The sequence below is a fragment of the Rhinolophus sinicus genome, linkage group LG04, assembly GCF_036562045.2.
Source record: "Rhinolophus sinicus isolate RSC01 linkage group LG04, ASM3656204v1, whole genome shotgun sequence".
Taxonomy (NCBI): domain Eukaryota; kingdom Metazoa; phylum Chordata; class Mammalia; order Chiroptera; family Rhinolophidae; genus Rhinolophus; species Rhinolophus sinicus.
This window is the reverse complement of record NC_133754.1, coordinates 97,871,933-97,894,606: the sequence shown is the minus strand read 5'-3', so window position 1 is coordinate 97,894,606 and position 22,674 is coordinate 97,871,933. Positions and strand designations below refer to the sequence as shown.

The window sequence follows — 22,674 nt, the reverse complement described above, 5'->3', positions numbered from 1 at the left end:
TCCTCGCCTGTTCTGAGTATTTGTCGGCCAGGCTAGAGGTTTACCTTGGAAGTGTTGTTGACTCCCCAATTGTTTCCCTAAGAACTCTCCCTGTTGTCTAAATGAAAATATTTGCTGGCGTTAGGCCTTGCCCAAGGTTCTTCCCTACGCAAGATTAAACACACTCGATTGATTTCTTTTCTAGACCACGTCAGTCTCCATGAAGGTGATTCCGGCTGGAAATCATCTTTCTCAATCAGGTTTCTCTTTTCTGAACCACATCGAGGCAGTTACCAGCGTTCAACAAAGCCCTTTTCCTTGATTTGCTCTGAAGTTGTCAGCTTGTTTGGCTTCTGTATTCCTTTAGGGGGTCTGGTTTCTGTTGCTCCACGCTCTTTCTACATACAGGGATCCAAAAGGCAACAGCACTCAACTATTCCTCTCCAGCTTCCTTGTAGTTCTGCACGTGACATTGTCAAATTGGCAGACTCTGACCCTTTCCTGTGGCCTCTGACGGGACTCCCACTGCCAGGCGCCCAGGCGGGCATCCCTCCTCGTCTCTCTGGGGCTCCACTGCTTTCCAGGCACTCTAATAAAGATGAAATTGAAAATGGAAGCATTCGGGTGGCTCTTATTAGCTTGGCTTCATGGAAAGAGGCCCGGAGTTAGAAGACGTGGGTCCAGCCTTCGTCTTCAGTTGGGTGACGCTGGGAGGGAAGCTGCAGCTCTCTGAGACTGCGTTCCCTCTTCTACGCAGGGGGAAACTTACATTCACAGCACATGGTGATAATCGTTATGAGAAAAATCAAATGGGGCATAATTTCTGCTGAGCCCGTGGCATTAAAAACAAGGAGGATGGTGTTGGGGGAACTTCTCAAAATTGAGACTGAAAAACACAGCCAGCGAATGTTACACATGGCTCTTGCCTAGATCCTCATACAAGTCTAATAAAACTTGAAAAAGACAAGGTTGAAACAATCCAAAAAATCAGTTTATAAACTGGGTATCACTTGATACCAAGAAATTATTGTTAGTATTTCAGATGTGATAATAGGCATTAGAGTTATAGTATTTACATGTAATAACATAGACAAGTATACTATATTAGTTGTAACACATGTTCTAATGTATCATGTGATATTTAGAGCTACATTCTGAAGTATGTACCGTGTTTCCTCAAAAATAAGACCTAGCTGGACAATCAGCTCTAATGTGTCTTTTGGAGCAAAAATTAATATAAGACCCAGTCTTCTTTTACTATAATATAAGACCTGGTATAATATAATATAATATAATATAATATAATATAATATAATATAATATAATATAATACCAGGTCTTATATTAATTTTTGCTCCAAAAGACACATTAGAGCTGACTGTCTGGCTAGGTCTTATTTTCAGGGAAACACAGTAAGGATAAAATGTTGTGATGGCTAGGATTTGCTTTATATGCTTCAGCAAAGAAAAAATGGGGACAAAAATAGGCTAGACGAGGCAATTGTGGCAAAATCTTGATAAGTGTTGAATCTGGGCAGTGAGTATACAAAATTCGCTGTGGTGGTCTCTCTACTACTGTGTATATTGAATATTTGAATAATTAAAAACACTTTTAAAATGAATGAATTAAAGGAAGCCTAGGCCGACATGACCATAGTGGGGAGAAAGTCAGACATAATGGAGTGATGTGAGAGAGGTCCCTGCAGGACAAGGGTCTGTCTCCTTTGTCCCCAAGGACCCAGACAGAGCTCAGCCCTGCACTGACACAGCTGTATGAGACCAGTCCACAGAGAAGGGCCGAGGGGGTCATCAGTCACAGAAGAGCATGGCTTCCATGGGGAAGCTTGGGAGGGAGGGGGAGCCAGGAGGCTGAGTCACACATGTGAAAAGCGGGAGAGGAGGCTGAGATCATTCTGCCGCCCTGGTCTGTGCTTAGGGAGTGGGAAACCGTCAAAGGTTTTACAGTAGTGGCGTGGCCTGGGCAGTGCTTAGGAAACAAAGTGTTGAGCTGTGCGGAGGGTGGAGGGAAGAGGGGACAGTGCCCTGGCAGGCAGACAGTTAGGATTTGCTGGCCAAGTGGAAAGTGGCCCCTTTATAAGAACGTGCATGAGACCCAGCACCCCTGAAGAAGAAAGATGCAAAGGTGAAGAGGAAACAAGATGAGGCCCAGAGAAAGTCTGAGGCACTGACTCTCTTGTCGCTACGAGAGCAGAGAACGTGAAGAAAGGGCTGGTTCTGAGGGAAGAAGGTGAGCTCCGGCGTGGAAGTGCTTCCGTTTCAGATGGATGTCGGAGAGCAGTTCAGCGGGAGATCTGGAGTTGGGGATGCAGCTTGGCTGGTACACCCTCTTCTTTGCAAACAGGATGACTTGGGAAACTGCCAGGATTTTGAACTCTGCCCCCACCGCCCCCAATCCCAAGCTCACTGTAGCTTGCCCACACTGCTCTGATGTGCCTGGGGTTCAGCTAGTTCTCTGCCCTGTCCCCCAGCCTGGGGGCATACTCTGAAGACATAAACCAGAGAATCTGCTGTACTCACATTCTCTCTGAGTGCTCTGGGAAAACCCACATGTATTAAAATGGCCAGCGACATTTCATTATAATTCAGCTTCTAAGTTAGGGTGTTAACACTTTCTGAACACCTACATATGCTACAGATTTTATATGTACTATTTCATTTAAACCTCAAATCAAAGGTATGATGAGAAAACTGAAATTCAGAGAAGTTAATAACCCAGCCAAGGTCACACAGCTAAGTCAGTGGCAGGCCTTGGAGCCCAACTCAGGTCCGTCTGTCTGTATAGTCTGTGCTCTTTCCTCGACTTTGTGACACAGCCATGGAAAAAATGCAGCTGCAAGGGAAATAAATCTTAACCAGGTGTTGGAAGTAGACATTTGCCACCTGGCCCAGAGAGGTACGCTACAATGATGGCATAATTTCCTATCCTTTTAGCTAATAAGAAAACTAATAGATATTTTAAGGGGGAAAAAAAAAGCGTGAGAAGGGGTGAGAGGGAAACAAAGGGAAGACAGAAACGTGCACTGCCAACACCAATACTTTCAGAAAAAAATGAAAGAAAGTCTGTATCGGAGAAATAATACCCAATAAAGCTGGTGTCCCTCCAGCTGGGGTTTCCTCATATTTATCTTTTATTCAGCAGTTGTACCAATTTTGACTTGGAGGTGTGACAATACCAAGTAGCTCTTTAAACATCATTTTAAAGAGCAAGGGTTTCTGCTTGCTCAATGATCAAAGCATAACGGATGTTTTTTAGGAGAGTATCCACTCAAAATGTGGTGGGGAGATTTTGTTTTTTAATGAAATTGGTTTTAGGAAGAGCCCTAGGCGAGTGCTGCCTGGAGCAGGGGATAGTCTCTCATTTGTTTGAAGATCAGGCTCAGTCTAGTGTTGGGGTCCCCAGGTCACCAGCTTGGACCAGTGCCCTGCCTGGGGACAGGGAGCCTTGAAATGGAAGCAGGGGTGAGCACAGGCGCCCAGACAGAGGAGTGAATCAGATTTCCCTCCTGAATTTCCCAAAGGCAGACGGGATGTCTAGATTACCCTGTGTGCGCTGCCACGGCCCTGGGGTCACGGAGCCCGTGCATCAGAGTTCAGGGAGAACATAAAACCGAAGGGGAGGGACGTTCACTGATGGCTCACCATAAGGTGACAACCTTGACCAAAGGCACAGAGAAAGCTATACTCAGGCAGGAAAGCACTTAAGCGAAAGAGAATCCTACCACCTTGTTGGCAGAAGGCAGGGGCAGCAACCAGAATCCTTGACCTTGAAACCGGAGAAAATCAGCTCAGGGTCCACCCTCCACCCCCTCCCATCCACTGTGATGAACAGAAAGAAGATCTAGAACAAAACAAGGGTCTCCTTGTTGTTTATTCAGACTAAGTGTAAGTGGAAAACTAGATGTTCTGGTCAAATGTATTCACCTTTCTTCTTATTGCCAAAATACCTAAAACACAGAACACCCTCTACCCCACACCAAGGAAGAAAAGCAATTCAAGAGGGAAGAAAGTTAGTTTGTCCTCTTACATGACGTTGCAGGCATTTGTTTACATTATATTTGTAAAGGTAAATGGCCACCAATAGATTTTCTTTCACCAGAAAACGAAAAAAGAATTGCATGAGTTACACTTTAGGAATAAAGAGGGAGAAGAAAATATTACCTAAACATTGAAAAAAGGAATTCTCCCATTTAGCTCCTCCTTTTTACACACGTGCAAAGTAAGGTTATACATGATCGACTCTATTCTATACAGAGAGTCGTGGGTAAAGATTACTGGGGAAGACGGTTTGGGGAAAGGTATTCTGAACAATCCAAATACGAACGCGTGTCTCGTGTGTGTAAGGTACACAAAAACGAGTCAAGAAAAATGTTCCACCAAACAAAGACAAGCTAACATCAAGGAAAACACATTTGTTCATTACCGTCTGCATTTTCTTACTTCACTATACTTTCTAGATCTCAGACTCCCGGATCTGGCCCTTATTCACTGTCAGCTTGTTTTATCTAAGTCATGGGAACAGGCTTATCTATGCGTAAATTACCCAGGTTAATTTTGGAAGACAAGATTTACCAAAGCAACCGTGAGGAAGCATCTTAATACATTTTTAATGCTTCCCAAAATAGTGTAAAAGTGTGGGGCTTAGACAAGATCAATAAAATGTTCAAGTATTTTATTGAATAAATAAAAGGCATAGGGAATGCTTAGAATCCCTAGCTACCATTTCAAACCATAATTGTAAATTTGGCACAGAAGGGTTTTTAAAAAGATTTTTGTTCGATTTCTCATGAGTACATACCTAAGAAAAAGTGCTAGAATATTTGCCAGTGACTTGGACCTGGGTTTTCTGGCTTGGTAGAATGTCCTGAAGGATTTCTGAATTGAGTTGAGCGACACTGGGATGGTTAGGGATGCTGAGGACACCTGGGCGGGAGAGGCTTTGCTGGCACCAGAAGGCAGGGTTGGCTGTGGGCTGGTGGTAGGACCAGCTCCAAGACCGCCATCTTTGCACAGGTAGGGCGATGCTAACACCCAAAATGTCTCTCCATCTGTGATTCTTTGTTAGCTCTATTCCTAAGCCCTCTATAAGGGGCCCTCTCACGGGAGCCAGGTGACCACCTGAGTACCTCTTAGCATCTCTCCGTGGCCACTTTCAACATGAACTAACACACCAGGCACCGGCAGGGCTGCACAGATAAGGTGCATTCCCGTTCCTTGCCTCACCGCCATCTCACTGGACTTCTGCATTTCCAGTCAGTCAGTTAACATACTGTGTTTCCCCAAAAATAAGACCTAGCTGGACCATCAGCTGTAATGTGCCTTTTGGAGCAAAAATTAATATAATGCCTGGTCTTATTTTAATATAAGTCCAGGTCTAATATAATGTAATATAATACCGGGTCTTATATTAATTTTTCTTCCAAAAGATGCATTAGAGCTGATGTCTGGCTAGGTCTTATTTTCGGGGAAACACAGTATATTCATGAAGCTTCTACCATGTGCCAGACTAACAGCTAGAGAGAGATGCTGAAGTAAACGGAAACATCAGATGGGGGTGGGGAAGGAACGGAGAGTGTGGGAAGAGACCAAAATACTCAGGGTCTCTCAAAGAGGGAGTCTGTAAAATCTTTAGAAGGAAGAGCAGAGTTGAAGAAATCTCGAGCCCTCTGCTCCGACCTGAGGCTTATCTTCCCCCACTCCCACCAGCACCAGAGGCGCACAGGACTCCAGCAGGTGAGAAAGAAGCAAACAAAGGTGATAAAGAAACAATTGTGAGGCAGCTCTGGGGAGGCCAAACAGGACAAAATCCGCTCTTGCAGAGAATAGCACTTCTCCATTATCTAGTTTGCAGATGGACCACCCAGAAAATCTGGGAGCAATTAGGCGGGGTAAACAAATTGGGGGGGAGTGCAAAGGACAGATGGGAGGCATGGAGTCAAAACTATCCTCTGCTAGGAACTCAAAAGTGAGGCAAGACCCTGGGACCAGGGGAAAATGAAACCGGGCACTATAACCAAGTGGTTACACTCACATTCACACCCACAATCACATGAGCTAGAGTTGTGAAAGGTACACAAAGTGACCAGAAAACAGATGTTACAACCTAGAAGGTAGGCAACCACATTTAGACTCTAATTTAATCTTCTAATATCCATTTGAACCTTTAAAAGAGAATTCTGAACAGGATAAAGGAATTTTACAAATTACAATTTTTTTATCAACAAGCAAAGATGGGCTCACATACTTTGGTAAACCTACTTGCATTATGGAAAAAAAATATATATATATGTATGTAAAAATATTTACATATATATATATATAAGGATGGGTTCACACTCTTTCAAGGCTGACAGCCCATGACACACTTCAGTATCATGACTCTCCTGCCAACCTGGAGACTAGCAGCGGACATTCTCAGTTCCTACCAGGGGTCAGGCAAGATGCTGTGTTGTTCGTATTGTTTCATAAACCCTAACTCCTCTCCCCTCCAAATATTAGTCTTAGTCTATAAGCGATGAAGAGAGCATCTATTATATGAAATATCTTGCTCAAGGTCACGTGGCTAACCAGTGGCTGAGCCAGAATTCAAATACAGATCTCTGTGAAATGCACGGGACCCTCCAAGCCCAAGTGGGGTCTGCTCCCTGCACACCATCTGCCTTGCCCTTTTGCAGAGGCTGTCCCTCTGCCGGAAACACATTCTCATCATTTCTGTCTACCAAGTTCTTCACCTCCTCAAAGCCCTGTTTTCCATCCTATCTCCAACATGAAGCCTTTTTTGACCTCTTAAGCCGGATGGCCCCCTGGATTACTGCCTTTTCTGAATGCTCTCCGTGCTACTGAGCTCATGTCCACGCCTGTTTTAAGAACCTCACAGGCTAGCGTGAGACCCTGCCCACATCAGATGGAGCATGTTCTCGTGCCACATGACATGAAATGTTTTCCTGTCCAATGTCTGCAAGGAGTTTTAGAATTCTGCTTTGAAATTCTCATTTTACTTCGAAATGACTTACGACCTCTCAGCAATCACTTGAAAATTCTTGAGACAGGAGAGGCTGTAAGTTGTTTTCAAATAATGACAGAACTTACTGTGCTTATTAAGCTTAACAGTAATTAACACTGATAAGCATCTTGTATGTAGAGTGTTAAACATTTACTCATTTCAATTTGCAGAGGCTTTCCCTTCTTTTCAGAGCTGGTGAATATGCTTCTTTTCAGGTCTCAGAGAATTCTGTAGGTCCTTGAAAATCGAGAAGGTGCTGAGGACTGTGCCGAAAGTATCAAAGGGGCCGAACAGCCCTGCTCCAGCCTGAGCCATGCGCGGTCCCATGTGATGGCTAGAAGTAGGTCTGCTGCAAGCCCAGCCCCTGCCAGGTAGTCGGGGTTGTAAGCTTACTGATTTTTGTCTTGTGGACTGATACTTTTTTACAGCGACCAGCATAGTTACCGCACAATGAATGCTATGGGCTCACTAATTAAAAAATGAGTCATAAATAAACACAAAATCACAACTTCAACTACGTACTCTATAATTCTATTCCTAGAAGAGGAACAGTTATTGGAAATTATACTGCTAATATTTCTCAGCAGAAAATAAATATTTCGCTTCTTTTCCCTTTGAAAACAAATGGTTTGTCTTCACTCCTTTGAAAGATGGTACAAATACACAGATGCTAAACAAAACACATAACAGGAATCTCTGGAAGTAGTCAACTTCTAGATTTCTTTTTCGTTAGCAATTGGCTACACGTTTCCTTCTAAGCATTTATAGGAGAGTGGTACTCAATTTTTGAGTTGTTGCATGTCTCTCATACAGCAATGCCTCTTTACCATGTTTCCGTAAAAATAAGACCTAGCCAGACAATCAGCTCTAATGCATCTTTTAGAACAAAAATTAATATAAGACCCGGTCTTGATTTACTATAAGATTGGATATAATATAATATAATATAATATAATATAATATAATATAATATAATATAATATAATATAATATAATATAATATAATATAATACCGGGTCTTATATTAATTTTTGCTCCAAAAGACGCTGTGGGGGCAGAGCCCCAGAAAGCAGTTTCCAGGCTCTCGGCCTCACATAGACAGGTGCCTGGCTCAGGTAGTAAATGGCCAACTGTGATTGCATGGCCATCAGCTGTGGCTAGTTGGCCGTCAGCTGTAACCAGTGAGCCATTGGCCACTAATATAACTGCTGTGGCTGTGCTAGCAAGAAGGAGAAGAAGAATGGGGGCTAGCAGGAAGACGGCGGCTGGGCTGGCAAGTGTGGATGGCGGTTTGTGGACAGTGTGGATCCAGCCTCCAGTGAGAGTATAGTGCCGCCAGAGAGAATATAGTGGTATGACTCCCCCATCTATGGCTCCGTGGGTGTTCCTTTTTGGCCTCACCATATCCTGCGTTCTTGTATGGGGAGTGGGAGTAGAGACCCCGCAGGCCGCCCAGCACGACAAATGGCGCAGCGAGCAGGGTATGGTGCCGGCCAAAGTTCCCCGAAGGGCGGTGGAGCAGTTTGTGCATATGAACACTCAGTCTCAGGAAGACCAAGAGGAGCAGCTGCCGGAGAGCTGGACCCCCGTGGAGGGGTGGGAGGACGTGGACGGTTCTCCCACCAGCACAGGAAAAGCCATGCAGCTGCTGGAGAGATGGAGCCCCGTGGAGAGGTGGAAAGATGTGGACGGTTCCCCAACCAGCACAGGCCGGAGAAAGCGAAGGTCGTTGTGGCCATGTGGGCTGGGAAGTTCCTGCTCAGGCAGCCCGGATGCAGGACTTGTAGTCCCAGGAGGTAACGCTTGCTGAGTCCTCCGTGGGAGATGAGGGTGAGGTCAAGGTCGTCCCTCACCCCCAGGACAGCCCTGGTGAATGACTATGGACTATGGGGAATTGCCTTCCATCCCTAATTTAATGGACAGCTTGACTGTTTGTTTGGGAACTGTTGTTAGTGGAACTGGGGGATATTTGCTTTTGTCTCTTGACTGGCCGCCATTGAGAATATGTAAGCACCTTGATTGTGAGTCGCTGTTGTTCCAGCAGGGTACCCTGAGAGGCACAGAGAGAGTGGCAGTGCCCTGAGAGCCCTGGCTGAGTCCAGGAAGTCTGGCTGAGCCCTGAAGATACCCTGGCTGTGCCCAGGAAGTCGGGCTGTTCCCAGAGAGAGTGGCAGTGCCCTGAGAGCCCTGGCTGTGTCCAGGAAGTGTGGCTGTGCCCACAGAGAGTGGCAGTGCCCTGAAAGCCCTGGCTGTGTCCAGGAAGTGTGGCTGTGCCCACAGAGAGTGGCAGTGCCCTGAGAAATCCTAGCTGTGCCCGGGGAAACTAGTGGTACCCTAAGAAGTCCAGGAAGTCTGGCCGTGCCCAGAAGCACTGGTGGTGCCCTGAGAAACCCTGGCTGTGTCCGGGAAGACAGGTGGTACCCTAAGAAGTCCAGGAAGTCTGGCAGTGCCCAGGAGTACTGGTGGTGCCCTGAGAAACCCTGGCTGTGCCCAGAGAGCCTGGCTATGTCCAGGATATTGCATTCACCCCCAGGCTCCTCACACAGGTCCCCTCGCGGAAGACGCTTGTTGCGTAGATTGTGAGGCGAGAGCCTGTAGGGGTGGAGTGTGGGGGCAGAGCCCCAGAAAGCAGTTTCCAGGCTCTCGGCCTCACATAGACAGGTGCCTGGCTCAGGTAGTAAATGGCCAACTGTGATTGCATGGCCATCAGCTGTGGCTAGTTGGCCGTCAGCTGTAACCAGTGAGCCATTGGCCACTAATATAACTGCTGTGGCTGTGCTAGCAAGAAGGAGAAGAAGAATGGGGGCTAGCAAGAAGATGGCGGCTGGGCTGGCAAGTGTGGATGGCGGTTTACGGACAGTGTGGATCCAGCCTCCAGTGAGAGTATAGTGCCGCCAGAGAGAATATAGTGGTATGACTCCCCCATCTATGGCTCCGTGGGTGTTCCTTTTTGGCCTCACCATATCCTGCGTTCTTGTATGGGGAGCGGGAGTAGAGACCCCGCAGGCCGCCCAGCACGACAAATGGCGCAGTGAGCAGGGTCTCCCGCATGACAGACGCATTAAAGCTGATTGTCCGGTTAGGTCTTAGTTTCGGGGAAACACAGTATTACACTGCTAAGTGTTCTTGGGTCCAGGTGAATTTCCTTTGGTATTACTGGGAGTTTAACTAAATGCAATCCGATAACATTTTAACATATGTGATTACACAAAAACTACTCATATGCCCAACTGCTAGGTATCGGGAAGAAAGGGCTGGTTGATCCTCCATGAGAACTAAGGAGGGGGAGCAGCCTCATTTACCTCCAGGAACTAGCCAGTATATGATGACGCCATACTTTCTCAACACCAGCAGAAAATAAGAATTCATTAAAAACAAAACAACCCCCCCAGTCCCCCAGGTATACTTGACGTGAACTGTAACAAGAGTTACATGAATAAGACGCATTATTCAGCATGCAAACCTTCCTGGGAGATACTCACCCTTTAGTGTACTAATTAGGCCTGATACCACAGGCCTACCAGCTATTAGAGACTCTTTGGCAATACTGCTAACACTGAACTTTTCCACCTTAAGATAATATTGCTACTATTTCTGTTTTCAGTATCCGGCTTGTCCTGCCCCTGTCCAGACCCAATAAAAGCCCCCGTTTAGCCTGAGGGCAGGCCCGATGACCCAGAAAATCAGATTTCATGTTGCCACCCAGAAAGTGTGATTTAAATTTCACTATGACTATATTTAAACGAATAACCAAAATGCTTAAAATGGAGTGCCCCGTGCTCACATTGGAAACCGAGAAGAGAGAAAGAAAAACCAAAGGAAAAGTAGGGAAAAGGGCCAAGGAACCTGTGTTCTTTAAATGTTCAGACGAAGAGGCCTACCTCTTTCCATTACTATCCCGAAGCATGGCTTTTCCCAGCTCTTTGGACTTAGTTTCCAGCTCCTGCACCTCCTCCAGCAACGTTTTTTTGCAGGTGTGCTTGGCCCTGTGTCACAAGGAAAAGACAATAAGAACATGACACATGAACTTTACACAGCTGTAAAGATCAGTCGTTCCTTCTTTGGGCCACATCTGGATGCCCTTTGACTCACTGAGGCTGAGGCTTGGGGCTCATGGAGCATTCGCGGTCCCTGCGCATGGCAAGGGCTCCACCTGCATAACCTGGGGAGTATCCCAAGCCCTGCAGAATATCAGAAGTCACCCTCCTAAACACCAGGGTGCTTTTTGCTGAAAGCCTGGGCTCTGTTAGAGGAGCCATTCAGACCAAAGACGGATTCCTGGATATGCATGCGTCCATCTCTAAAGCTTTTCACTGCAGGACCTAACAACCCAGAAGACACTCTTAAGTCCTCACCCTAGTGGACATGTGCTGGTCCCTTGGCCTTGTCCCCTACTGTGATCAGAAAGTCTGGGCAAGCAGCTTCCTTTCTCTCTTGAGTGTGAAAAGAGCCCCTAACACAGCAGGAATCAGATTTATAATGCTAGAGACCAGGCTCTTCGTGCCAAACCCTTGACCTGAAATTTGGGGTCAGCACAAGTATCCAGGCACAGCTTTTCCATCTCCTTCTTACACAGCCTCGCCAGGGGTCCCACAAGGTGTCACAGCCGTCAAACAACCAATGAAGTGGCACAAGCAAGATGGCCTTGCCGCCATAGCCCAGAACATGTCATTTGTCTGGAACTGTGGGAAGAGCTACCTGCAGCCTTTTTCTGATTAAACTAAAAGGAAAACCTTACACTGTTCGAATAAGTGGCTGGTCTCAGACTCTTCCTAAGATTGAGACTACATAGAAAGCTACTGGTTGGAAACAATATAGGCGAAGAAAAGGCATTTTAACAAGATGCAGGTTAGAAACGGGGAGGAGGGAAAACTGCAGAAAGAAACACATTCATAACTTAGCAATACACGGCAGGTTTGCATATTTGAAAAGCTTTTCATTAGTTTCACTATAGATGAACTAAAAGATCCTGCTAGACACCAGGGCTCCAAGTCAGAATAAGAACAAAAACTGAGAGTGTATCTGCACGGAAGTGAACACAGTGTCACTGGGACATTCTGAAAACGTGTGCTGTTTTAGTGGAGTCACATCGTCCCACCCGCCCTGCACCTTCAAGGAAAGGACGTCTGTTAAGATAATGCCCAGGCATCCCCTAACACTCCGAGTTAATCTGTAATGGAGTATCAGTACTAACACACTGTGTACGTGCCTGCCATTCCTTTTCCCCAAAGTAAACAAGAGGACTTAACCACACGGGTTTTAACACATAATACCTTAATTACGCCATGCAGTGTCCCAAGACTCAGTGGTGATAAAAATACTGCAGTTCAAAGCAGTGACCATGGAATTTTAATTTAAACAATAAATGAGAGAAAATGTTTAACATTTTGCTGGGAAAAGGCAGCCAAAAAGAACATTAAAACTTACACTGTTCAATATAATTATGGAGCTATATCGACAACAAGCCGATTGAATGGCAGCTCCCAGCTCACTTGGACTCACCCCAGATGTGCAGGTCCCATGAGAACAGGTCTGGTGAGTCCTCAGGCATGAGCTCTCTCACCTTTTCAGGACTGTCCTGACTCCACCATCATCCTCTCTTTCTACCCTCCCTGCCCCCGACACAGAGCAAGCAGCGTTCATCTAGATCAGCTCCAGTGTTATCTTCCGGGCCGGGAGAGAAGGGAAACACTAAGAAGTAGGCGGGAAATGGGAAAGCTGGGCTGCTGGGCACCGAGCACTGGAAATCTATAGATTAGGTCAAGAGAAAAAGGAGTCTGCCCACCACACCTCCCGTGTTTCTCTGAAAATAAGACCTAACCGGAAAACAAGCCTTCACATGATTTTTCAGGATGACATCTCCTGAACATAAGCCCGAATGCATCTTTTGGAGCAAAAATTAATACAAGACCTGGTCTTATTTTCGGGGAAACACGCTAAGCACAATCACCTCAGAGGGAAACGACCGAAGTGTCTTGACGCTGCTAACTAAGCGTCGTGCATGTTCTCAGCAGAACTGCATCCACGTCCGAGAGTTATGCGGCAACTTTCCAGCATGTCAGCAGGCTAGCCCCCGTGAGCTAGCCCGGGAACGTAACCAGTATTTGAGAACACTGAATGGCAACACTGGGGACGACTGGAGGAGAGGTGATGCTAGCAATTTAAAACCACTTTCTCAAGAACGTTTACCTAAGAAGGCCTTTACTTAGGCAAATGATTCTGAAATTTCCCCCGTCAGAGTCTACATGTGAATGGACTGAAACCTAACATATCTAGGTTTAAAACGCCAGCCTTTAAGCGTCAGCCACAGGCATGTAATTTAGGTCTCACCAGGAGCTGGGGTTTGGCTTGTTGTGAGTCACAGTTTGGACAGACTGAGTCCCATTATCTGGGAATGGCTTATCCCCAGTGGTCCAGGGCTTGCTTCATCTAACCCCACATCAAGAGACGAGAGGATCCCAGAAGGGGCCGGGTGGGGGGTGCTCAGCCACTGCCGGAGGGTGTGAGATTCGTCTGTGAGACTTCAGATAGTGCTAAGGGTATCTCCAGGTTATTAGGGGCTTTTAAAATAAATAGATCAGCTTAGAATCTTGAACTTTTCATCTCTCTGTTTCTGAAACTTTTCCCCCTGGATTCTCTTTTGCATGGAAGGAGAGCAAGTTAAAAGGAAATGTCAAATTCTAAATGTAGATGAAAATGTATACACAATGTGCTTCAAAAGAAATCAGTTTAGTAAGGAAAGCTTTTCAAAAATCAAGGCCCATTTATATACAGAAATTTCTTATTACCTTTTATTTCCATCTAACTGCCAATCTGGGATTATAATGAGGAAATGAAGTCATTCTGGAATTTGCTGAATGTATTGTGTGCTGACTGGTAGAGTAGAGGAGATACAAGTTAGATAAGAGACTGGTTCCCGTGTTCAGTGGCCTTGAGCTTTATATTATTTTTATAAAGCAATACTGACAAATTTCTCCTAGATGAGAATAAGTACATGGCAGCTTACCTAAGAATGCTGTCATAGGTAAACATTTTGGAAGAGTGTAAGCTAAAGGATATTAAAATAGTTCTGGGCAATTTAAACTTCATGCTTCTAATAAAAATACTCATTAGCCAGGTATCACATATAATCAATCAATTATTTTAATAAAAGATGTATTAGTTTGGTCCCTCATGAAAACTCTGGTTAGCAGGATAACAGAGTAGGTGTTTTATGGCGTCCAACTCACTTAAGATAGTTTAATAATGGATCTTCATCCAGAAAGTTGACAGATTTCATGGAAAAAATGACTGAATTACCTCATACTGTTTTTTCTTTCTGACTCTTAACACTCCAGGTCCCGAAATGGAAGACAAAGACTGGGGAAAACGCAGAAAAACAGAAAAACTCACTTTTTTGAGTGCTCATAGAAGTATATATGAACCGGCAGGCCTGCCTTGGGCTGGAATTCAAAAGCTCTTTCGAAACCGTTTCCCACCAAAATTCAAAACGAAACAAAAATCCTTAAGATGGGCCCAAAGCAGGAGGACAGAACTGAAAGGAAACTGTGAGATTCCTAACACCGCCCATGGGGCCATCGGAGCAAAGCGCGTCCAGTGTGCCTTAGCTCCGAGTCCATGAATTTGAAACTCTCCGTCACGTCCAAGGTACATCATAGCACAGCATGTTCCAATAAATATTTGACAATTTGAACCAAATGATGGGTGGAGCTGGACAACCAGCATTAATATTTTAGCTCATTGTGCAGAAAGGAAAAACCTAGTCCATTTCTTAAAGCTGGGGTTCAGGGAGAGAACTCGAGTTCAGTTTTGGGGCCTCATCAGAGCTAAGCAACTCATACCACGCTTTTCCTTCTTGGGAGAAGACTCTGAATTTACTTGATTCAACAACAAATCTCTCAGGCTGGGAGTGTAATATGAGATAAAAACTGGGCTCATAATCAGGGGAAAATGCCTAAATGAATTTGCAAGATGCTTGTTTTTGAGGAGAGAGGTGACTGCCGTTTAGACGTTAAATATATATTATGAGCTACGTCTATACTTTGGGCAAATACTCCAGGTGAGAGCCAATATATGCCATCCTCTCTGCTCCCCCAAATAAAAAACGAGACAAAAATGCATTTCAGCACCCAGAGTCAGTTCTCCTTCCATCACCATATATTTGATCCCATTTATCCTCATCTACCACCCCTCTTCCCCCTTTACCTGGGTGGTGAACACACAACGTGATATATAGATGATGTATTACAGAACTGTACACTTGAAATCTATGTAACTTTACTAACCATTGTCACCCCAATAAGCTTTAATTTAAAAAAATATTTAAAAATATGCATTTCAGGAAGTGGCCCTGAATTCAGGAGGCGTGGGGCCCTTCTGGCTCAGCCCAAAGCAGGGGCTCCTGGGAAGGCTGGGTCCTGGGCCTGTGATGTGGGGCCACGGGCAGGATAAGACTCATGTCCTGTCCCACCACCACCACCATCAGGGCCTTCTTTACAGGGTCCCTACCCTGTCGGCAAGGTTCTTGGAAAGAAAATAACCTTTTTTATTTTTATTCTTTTCATATGGTAGAGCTGGAAGCACGGTCATTTGATTTATACTTGTTAAAATGTTAAATGATGCTAACTTTATAGTGCCAGGAGTCAGGAAGAGATACCATTCCTGCTTGAGGGAACAGATAATTTGCTTCACGATGATGGGAGACTTTTCCTTGGAATGTATTGGAAAAGATCCAGAACATAGACAAGGAGACAGAGACATTGTAATCTGAAAACATTCTCTTTGAAATGGTAGAAAGATATTTCTGCTAAAGTCTCACTTTGCAAATAAACAGTCTTGATACAAATTTTTTTCATGATGTTAATTTAAGATAGTTGACTAAAATAGGCTGATTAATTTATAATGAAATCACTATTTCAATCTCTATAAAGTAAAAGTCATCTGGTATAGCCAAGACCTAAAACTAACTTGATTATTTTGCAAAATTGAAGAAATTCAGCAAGGTAACATAATGTGCCATGATTGAGCTATGTGCTACAACAGAACTGACATTTACTTTTAGTGCACTTACTAGATTAAGAAAACATCTTTCCTGGCTATCATTCATTTCTAAGGATCCTGACTCTGCTGTCTACAGAACACAGTTTTAGCAGATAAAAATGAAAGTAGTGGTAAATCAGAGCATTTAAGAAATTAGAATTATTTAATTTTTACTAAGAGTTGTAAAATGTAGTGAACAGAAGAAAAAAGCCACCCCAAAGGTGTGCTATAAAATTCTCTCTTCCCCTCTCTCTCAGCATTAGGTATTACCGGTTGTCAAGATAATGCCACAATGAACACTCTTTCAAAAGACATCCTTAACTGTCAGGCAAGAACAATTCTCACTGAGTGTGGGAGGAAAGAAGGGAGGAAAATAAAATCTGATGTGTTTTCCTGGAAGGTTTGGATTAAAGTCTCAATTCTCTACCTCAGGGCCCCCAAATAATGATGCTTTGCCAAAAGTAAAGCCAAACCAAGAGTCTCAATTTTCAGGGAAGTTGGCAACTACTTGGAGGAGGAACCTACCCAACACAAAAATCAATATTATCTCATTTGCAGCATTCCATCTTTTGCTCATGGACGAAAATAAAATTTACATCATCTTGGAACTTAGTTCTTTCTTTCACATTATGCCCAAGATGTTTCAGAAACAAAATGTTTTAAAACATATACATAAAATTGAGCATGAGTTATTTCCTATTTAACCTACATTATAATTTCATCTTTATGATTAATTTTCTCATCGGCCTATACACTGACGCTCTAGAAGACTTATATTAGAAGGATTCCTTCTAATTATATCTATGGTGAATTATTTCGAAAAATGGAGACTATTCCATTCAAAGTATTTTATAATGTGAAATGACTTACATAGATACGATTTTCCTTTAAGCATGGGACTTAAAGCCACGCTATATGTGTGATCACTTTGCACTGATTCTCAGACATAAGGAAAAATGCATCTGGAGTCACACTTCCTAAACCTGCTAGAATGGGTCTGCGCTTAGAAACTGTCCCTCATAATCACATACATCCCTGCTGACCTTCACACAGTCTGTCTCGGGACTCCTTTTTTCCTATACTCTCATATCAAGGTGAAGCACAGATTAAAAGGAAGGAAAACAAAAACAAAAACAAAAAACAAATCCTTGTCATCCTTTGCTGGCAGGTGGCAGAAGACCTGTGTCTTCAGAAGTCCCATAGCATTTAATAGGTCACGAAAGACAATTGCAGGGACAGATGAGCAAGACTTAGGGTTATTACTTCATTTCTCACTTACGCTCTCCATGCCACATCCTCGATCAAACATGCAGTAGGAACCAGAAATAATCCCAACCAGAAGTGTGCGGAGCTCAGAACCATCGCTGCCTGCAAGAAGCAGAAGTGACATGGGTATTAATACTTTTTCTTTCAAAAACAGCGAGACGTGATTTAATCAAAGTAAAACATCTCATAACACAAAAGCAACAGAAAGTATTAAGTTCGGTGAAACTGAAAACATACACCTGGGAAGAAGGTCCAGGGGGCCTGACGGGCTGAGCGCCTCTCCTCGATTTCCATCAGCTCTTGTCTCCATTCTTTTATTTTGACAAGTGTTGCCCACCTCTTTTATGAAGCGCTTGAAACCCCTTTTGGATCAGAATACTATCCTAAATCCCTCCTACGGAGAAAGTGGGGGAGGGGAGCACCAGATTCCTAGGGAAGAAACTTTAACCCTCTCATCTGCCTCACTTATCCATCAGTTCATGGTCCTTGGCTGCTCATTCATCCACGGAAGCAGTATCCTTTGAACGAAGCACATTATTTCTCAACAGCCAGAAGGAGAGGAGGATGTACAGATTATAGTCTTTGCCTTTAAGGAAGTTAAAGTTGTGTGGTGTATACACACACACACACACACACACACACACACACACACATTGTGTGGTGTAAGCTACATGACACAGCGGAATACAATCGTCAGGATCATATTCTACGGGGCTTCAGAGGAAGGCTAGAAGGCTGGGAAGACTTCTCAAAGCAGCCAGAATGTGGGATGTGCCTGGAAAGATACACAGGACTGGACCAATTAGAGAGGGGTAGAGGGAGAGTAGTCCACGTGGAAGGATGGAAACGGGGAAGCAGCTGGAAGTGCTGCGTTGATGACACTGTTCCTGGCATGCTGAGTCGGAGCCTGCTTGGGAGGAAGCAGGAAGAGCGTTTTTGGAACAGAGTTGTGGGGCCAAGTCAGACTCTCACAACAGAAGTGGGGTCTGGGGAGTACAGTCCTTAGATTTAGGGTTCAAGTGAGCAAGGCAAGGAACATGGAGTTGACTGACAATTGGAGAGCTGGCCTAGAAGGATGGGCCACTTGGAAAAGGGACCCAGGTTAAAGTGTGACAGAACCTTTCAAGTCCATTGGTTTTTCTTTTCTGGAGTTCTCACCACTGGATTCCCTTGCTATAATGCATTACAAAGTAGAGTGAGGCTTCCAGAGGGGGGAGAGAGGAGGGGCTAAGGCACCAATAATGCCGGGCCCCCTGGCAGGGACTTGGGGAGGCTGAGGATCAAGGGGGGCCCCAGCGTAGCCTAGCCCTCTTCACGCTGCACAGAGAAGGCAGGGTTCACCCCGGCCGGAGCCTGGCATCCAAACTTCAACTCACTCTTTGACTTGGATCCGCCCAACCTGCAGGCCACACACCTGAGGCCCAAGTGACTCGGTCTAACCCCACCTGAGCAGGCTTCCCTCTCACAGCTTCTCCGCCTGCATGCCCCAACCCCTTGCAGCCATGGCCAAGCCCACGCCTAACCACGCCTGTCTTGCTCTAAGCTCCATCACATAGCCCTGTTTGTGGTACTCTGAAGCTGTGACAATGAAACTGGGAAGCAGTGAGGCTTGGGGTAAAGCTGTACTCTGGCCGCGGCCCTGGGGGACTTGCTTTCCTTTCTGAACACAGGGGTGCCTGAAGCAACACTTGGAAACCTTAAACACGGGTGAGGACATTTTGTCCCATCAATCACAGCTCTCAGAATTCATCCTAAGGAAATAAGTAAGAAAATGTGTAAAGAAGCAAGCAGAAGAACATTCGCATCGTGCTGGACTATCAAGAAAAGTAAGAAGTAAATGGCCAAGAAAAGGATTTACTAAATAAGTACACTGTGGTCTGTCCCATGGACTCCTATGCAGCGATGAAAGGGATATAGAATTACATTTGTTGACATGGAGAGATGCCATATTATACTGCTAAGGGAAAATCTGGGTTCTGAGATAAGGTCTTACAAGGGCCTGATCACAGCCATGGATGTGTGGAGAAGGAAGATGATTGGCCCAGGCTTCCAAATTGCACTTGAGATGTCATCTTGCCCTGCAGGCCACCCCCAAGGTATCGATCGCATCATTGTGTTAATACATACGTCAATATACAGCTCCATATACCATACTTTTTGTAGCCCAGTTTTGGTATTTCCTCACCTTTAAAAAACATATCCCAGGACTTCAGAAAGAATGGGGTGGACGGTCCAGGCCTCATGGACCTGAGGCTAACAACCCTTTGCATTTTTGCATGCTGATAGGTTCTGGAAAAACGCACGGATGGAATATCATCAGATGGAATGTCTGGGTGCTACAATTGCTGACTTTTATTTTCACATCTCTTTGGCTATCTCTACTTCCTGTTTTGTTTTTTTTCTATAGAAAACATACATAACTTACATGAAAGAAAAAATTAACCCCCCTCCCTGCCCCCGAAAGCAGGGGCAGCAATTGGATTAGCTGGCTTCTCTTTGCAGTCCAGCCTTCCACCTCCAATCCTCTGGCTTCTGTGGCTGACAGGGTCCCCAGGAGCCCCGCTGAGAGGACCCTTGGGTTTTGCTCTCGTTACAAATGTCTAGGGCGGAAGGCGGCCTTGTTCAAGCTATACTTGTGGGTTCCATCCCAGGTCATCTGCGAGGTATACTGATCAAAGAATACGATCGTTTAAAAATAACACTTTACAACCAAAATGTCATATTTTAAATACATTATAAAGCTCAGTCAGAACTTTTCGTTGCTGAGGGAAATAAAGAAAACGAACTTTGAAATGCCCTGTTGGAAATATGAAGCCCCTCCCAAATTAACAAAGGTTATGTGGAGATTTGCAAGTATTGCTGTTTTGGTGTTCGGTTTTGAAAACCTAGAGCTGTGAAGATACGTATATAACTAATTTTAAAGGTGTGTCTCCAGAAGTTTCTACCACTCTGATTTTCACAGATTGACAGAGGTCCAAATTCCTAAAGTCTTTGCTAAAGCCAGAGCTTTAGTTATTTAAATTTACTTAGATTGTTCTTGTTCTCTTAGCATAACAAAAAAAATGTTTATTGAGCTGAGCTAGGTGACAAATGGCACTTAATTACTCTCCCCTTCCCCTCACATATACTATTGAGTGAGGTTTTAAAACCATCTTTTTGATGTGGTAACAGTCCCATTGGGAAGAATGCACCCCTCCATTAACAAGTCTTTAGCTAGCAGTGACTATTAACCACTTAGGTGCCAAATGCATCAGGACCCACCGTGGTAAATTAGAGGAAAGTGAGATGCAGGTGGGGGCAATTATTTGATAAATTAGGACACAAACTGGTGAGAGATCGGAGGCTTGTCCAATTGTAATGCTGCCCAGCACCGCCTCGACTCAGACAAGAAGTATTAACCAGAGATACCCACAGAACTAGCGATCTGGGATTAGTGCCTTGATTAGCTTCTTTGTGCTACGAAGCACACACACAGATCCACAGTGCCCAAAACCAGCCATCCATGAACATGGTGACAGATGAGAAAAGGTTTTAAAAAGGAGTCTGGAGTAATGCGAGCACGGTAAGGTCAGTTTGTGTTCCCCTGGGTGGGGCGAATTTGAAAAGATGTGATAGAGATGGAGGCGGCAACAGCTGAGTGTGAGAAGAGGAAAACTAAGATTTCTTTGTGCAACATTTAATCCTTTATCGACCCATTTAACAGAAGAAAAGTTAAGTCTGCAACTTCCCCCAAGGACCTGCAGCCAGAGAGTGGGGTCATCAAGATTCAAACCGAAGTCAGTTGGCCCCCAAGCCCTCCTCAGCCTGAGGAGCGAGGCGCTCCCTTCCCCCACCTGCCTCTCCAAGGAAGAAGAGAACGTCTCTAAGTTTAGAGATAGCACAACACTCAAAGCATACTGTTTTCCCGAAAATAAGACCTACCCGGACAATCAGCTCTAATGCGTCTTTTGGAGCAAAAATTAATATAAGACCCAGTTTTATTTTACTATAATATAGGACTGGATCTTATAAAATAATATAATACCCGGTCTTATTTTACTATAAGACCCAGTCTTATATAATATAATACTGGATCTTATATTAATTTTTGCTCCCAAAGATTCATTAGAGCTGATTGCCCGCTAGGTCTTATTTTCGGGGAAACACTGTAAGTCTGACTTCAATTTAACACCAGAAACACCAGGCATCAAACTCAACATTTAAAGTGGAAGAAAATTTGGAGAACTTGTAAAGTTACAAAAAGGAAAGGAAACACAGGAAGCAAAAAATGTCCCAATCCCTCCACCCCCACCCAGCACAACAACGAAATAAAATCCAAACTATAGCGATAGGCTTCGTAAGAATACGGTACAAGTCCTTTTCTCCTCAGCAGAAAACACCATGGCCAGATAAAGAACTTGGTGAGACCCCACTCACTTGCCCTGGGAGAGAGGAAGCAAATTCCAGGCTGACGTCCAGTTCTTCATTTCCTGTAATCATTCTTCCTCCATACAACATGCCTATAGCCTGGTGCCAATTTTAAATTTAGATTTACTGAAAAGGGGGAAAACAGCTCAGCTCAATATTTTGCAAGATCCTCTGAAGCACTCCTATCAGGAGCCCTGTGTGAATGCAAATGCATTTTTCAGAAAAACAGCCAAGTGATCGCAGGAGCACCAGACATCCCTGTGATAACTCAAAAAACTAGCTCCACACACCCAATCCTGATATTTAAATGCCAAACCAGTGGCAGGTCCGCCTGTATGACATTTAAAAATTGGTGGTAACATTCAAATTATTCCTCAGCTCATGACGAGAAGGTAGTTCCCAATTTCCTAAATAGCCTATGAAGAGGTAGAGTGTTGTCACTGCAATTTGCCTACCTACGATTTTTACTAGAGAAACATGAGGGTTTAAGTCCTCAAATATTAACTTTTTTTTCTTCAGGTATTGGTCATTTTGATTTCCCATTTTTTCTGTTCAGTACCCCATTTCAGAGATCAAACGATTGGTCTAACCAATAGCTGTATTGTATCACTCAGAATGACCCCTGCGCCCTGCTTTGTGCTGACTTCCTGCAGTAGTTTTTTGGATGAGAAGACAGTTTTTACCATCCTGGTACGGGAACTTACAGCAGGGAACGTGGGACTAGGATGTGGGCCTCTTCAAGTTTAAAACTGGTGCTGTGTAATCGGAAGGCTCTTCTACTTTAAGGAACAATAAAGAACAACATTCACGGAGACTCGTGTCATCTCCATCTTCTGCATCATGGGGGCAGTTGTGCCCCAGGGGTGATGGGGAGGGCTGCAGGGATACCATGGGACCAGCTCTGACTGTCCTCCCACAGAGGTGAGCCTGCTGGCTTCTGGAAGTCATGCTGTGGGTCTGTGT

General features: G+C 44.6%; 1 protein-coding gene across 1 annotated transcript in view; it reads right to left on the bottom strand.

Moving 5' to 3' along the window:
- ATP8A2 (ATPase phospholipid transporting 8A2) overlaps nucleotides 1-22,674 on the bottom strand; it is a 418,517-nt gene that overhangs the window by 35,123 nt on the left and 360,720 nt on the right. Inside the window, exons 28-29 of the mRNA XM_074330045.1 lie at nucleotides 17,318-17,406; nucleotides 10,881-10,985 (exon numbers count right to left, since the gene is read on the bottom strand). Of these exons, the coding sequence (XP_074186146.1) occupies nucleotides 10,881-10,985; nucleotides 17,318-17,406 (194 nt within the window). The remainder of the gene's footprint in view (nucleotides 1-10,880; nucleotides 10,986-17,317; nucleotides 17,407-22,674) is intronic.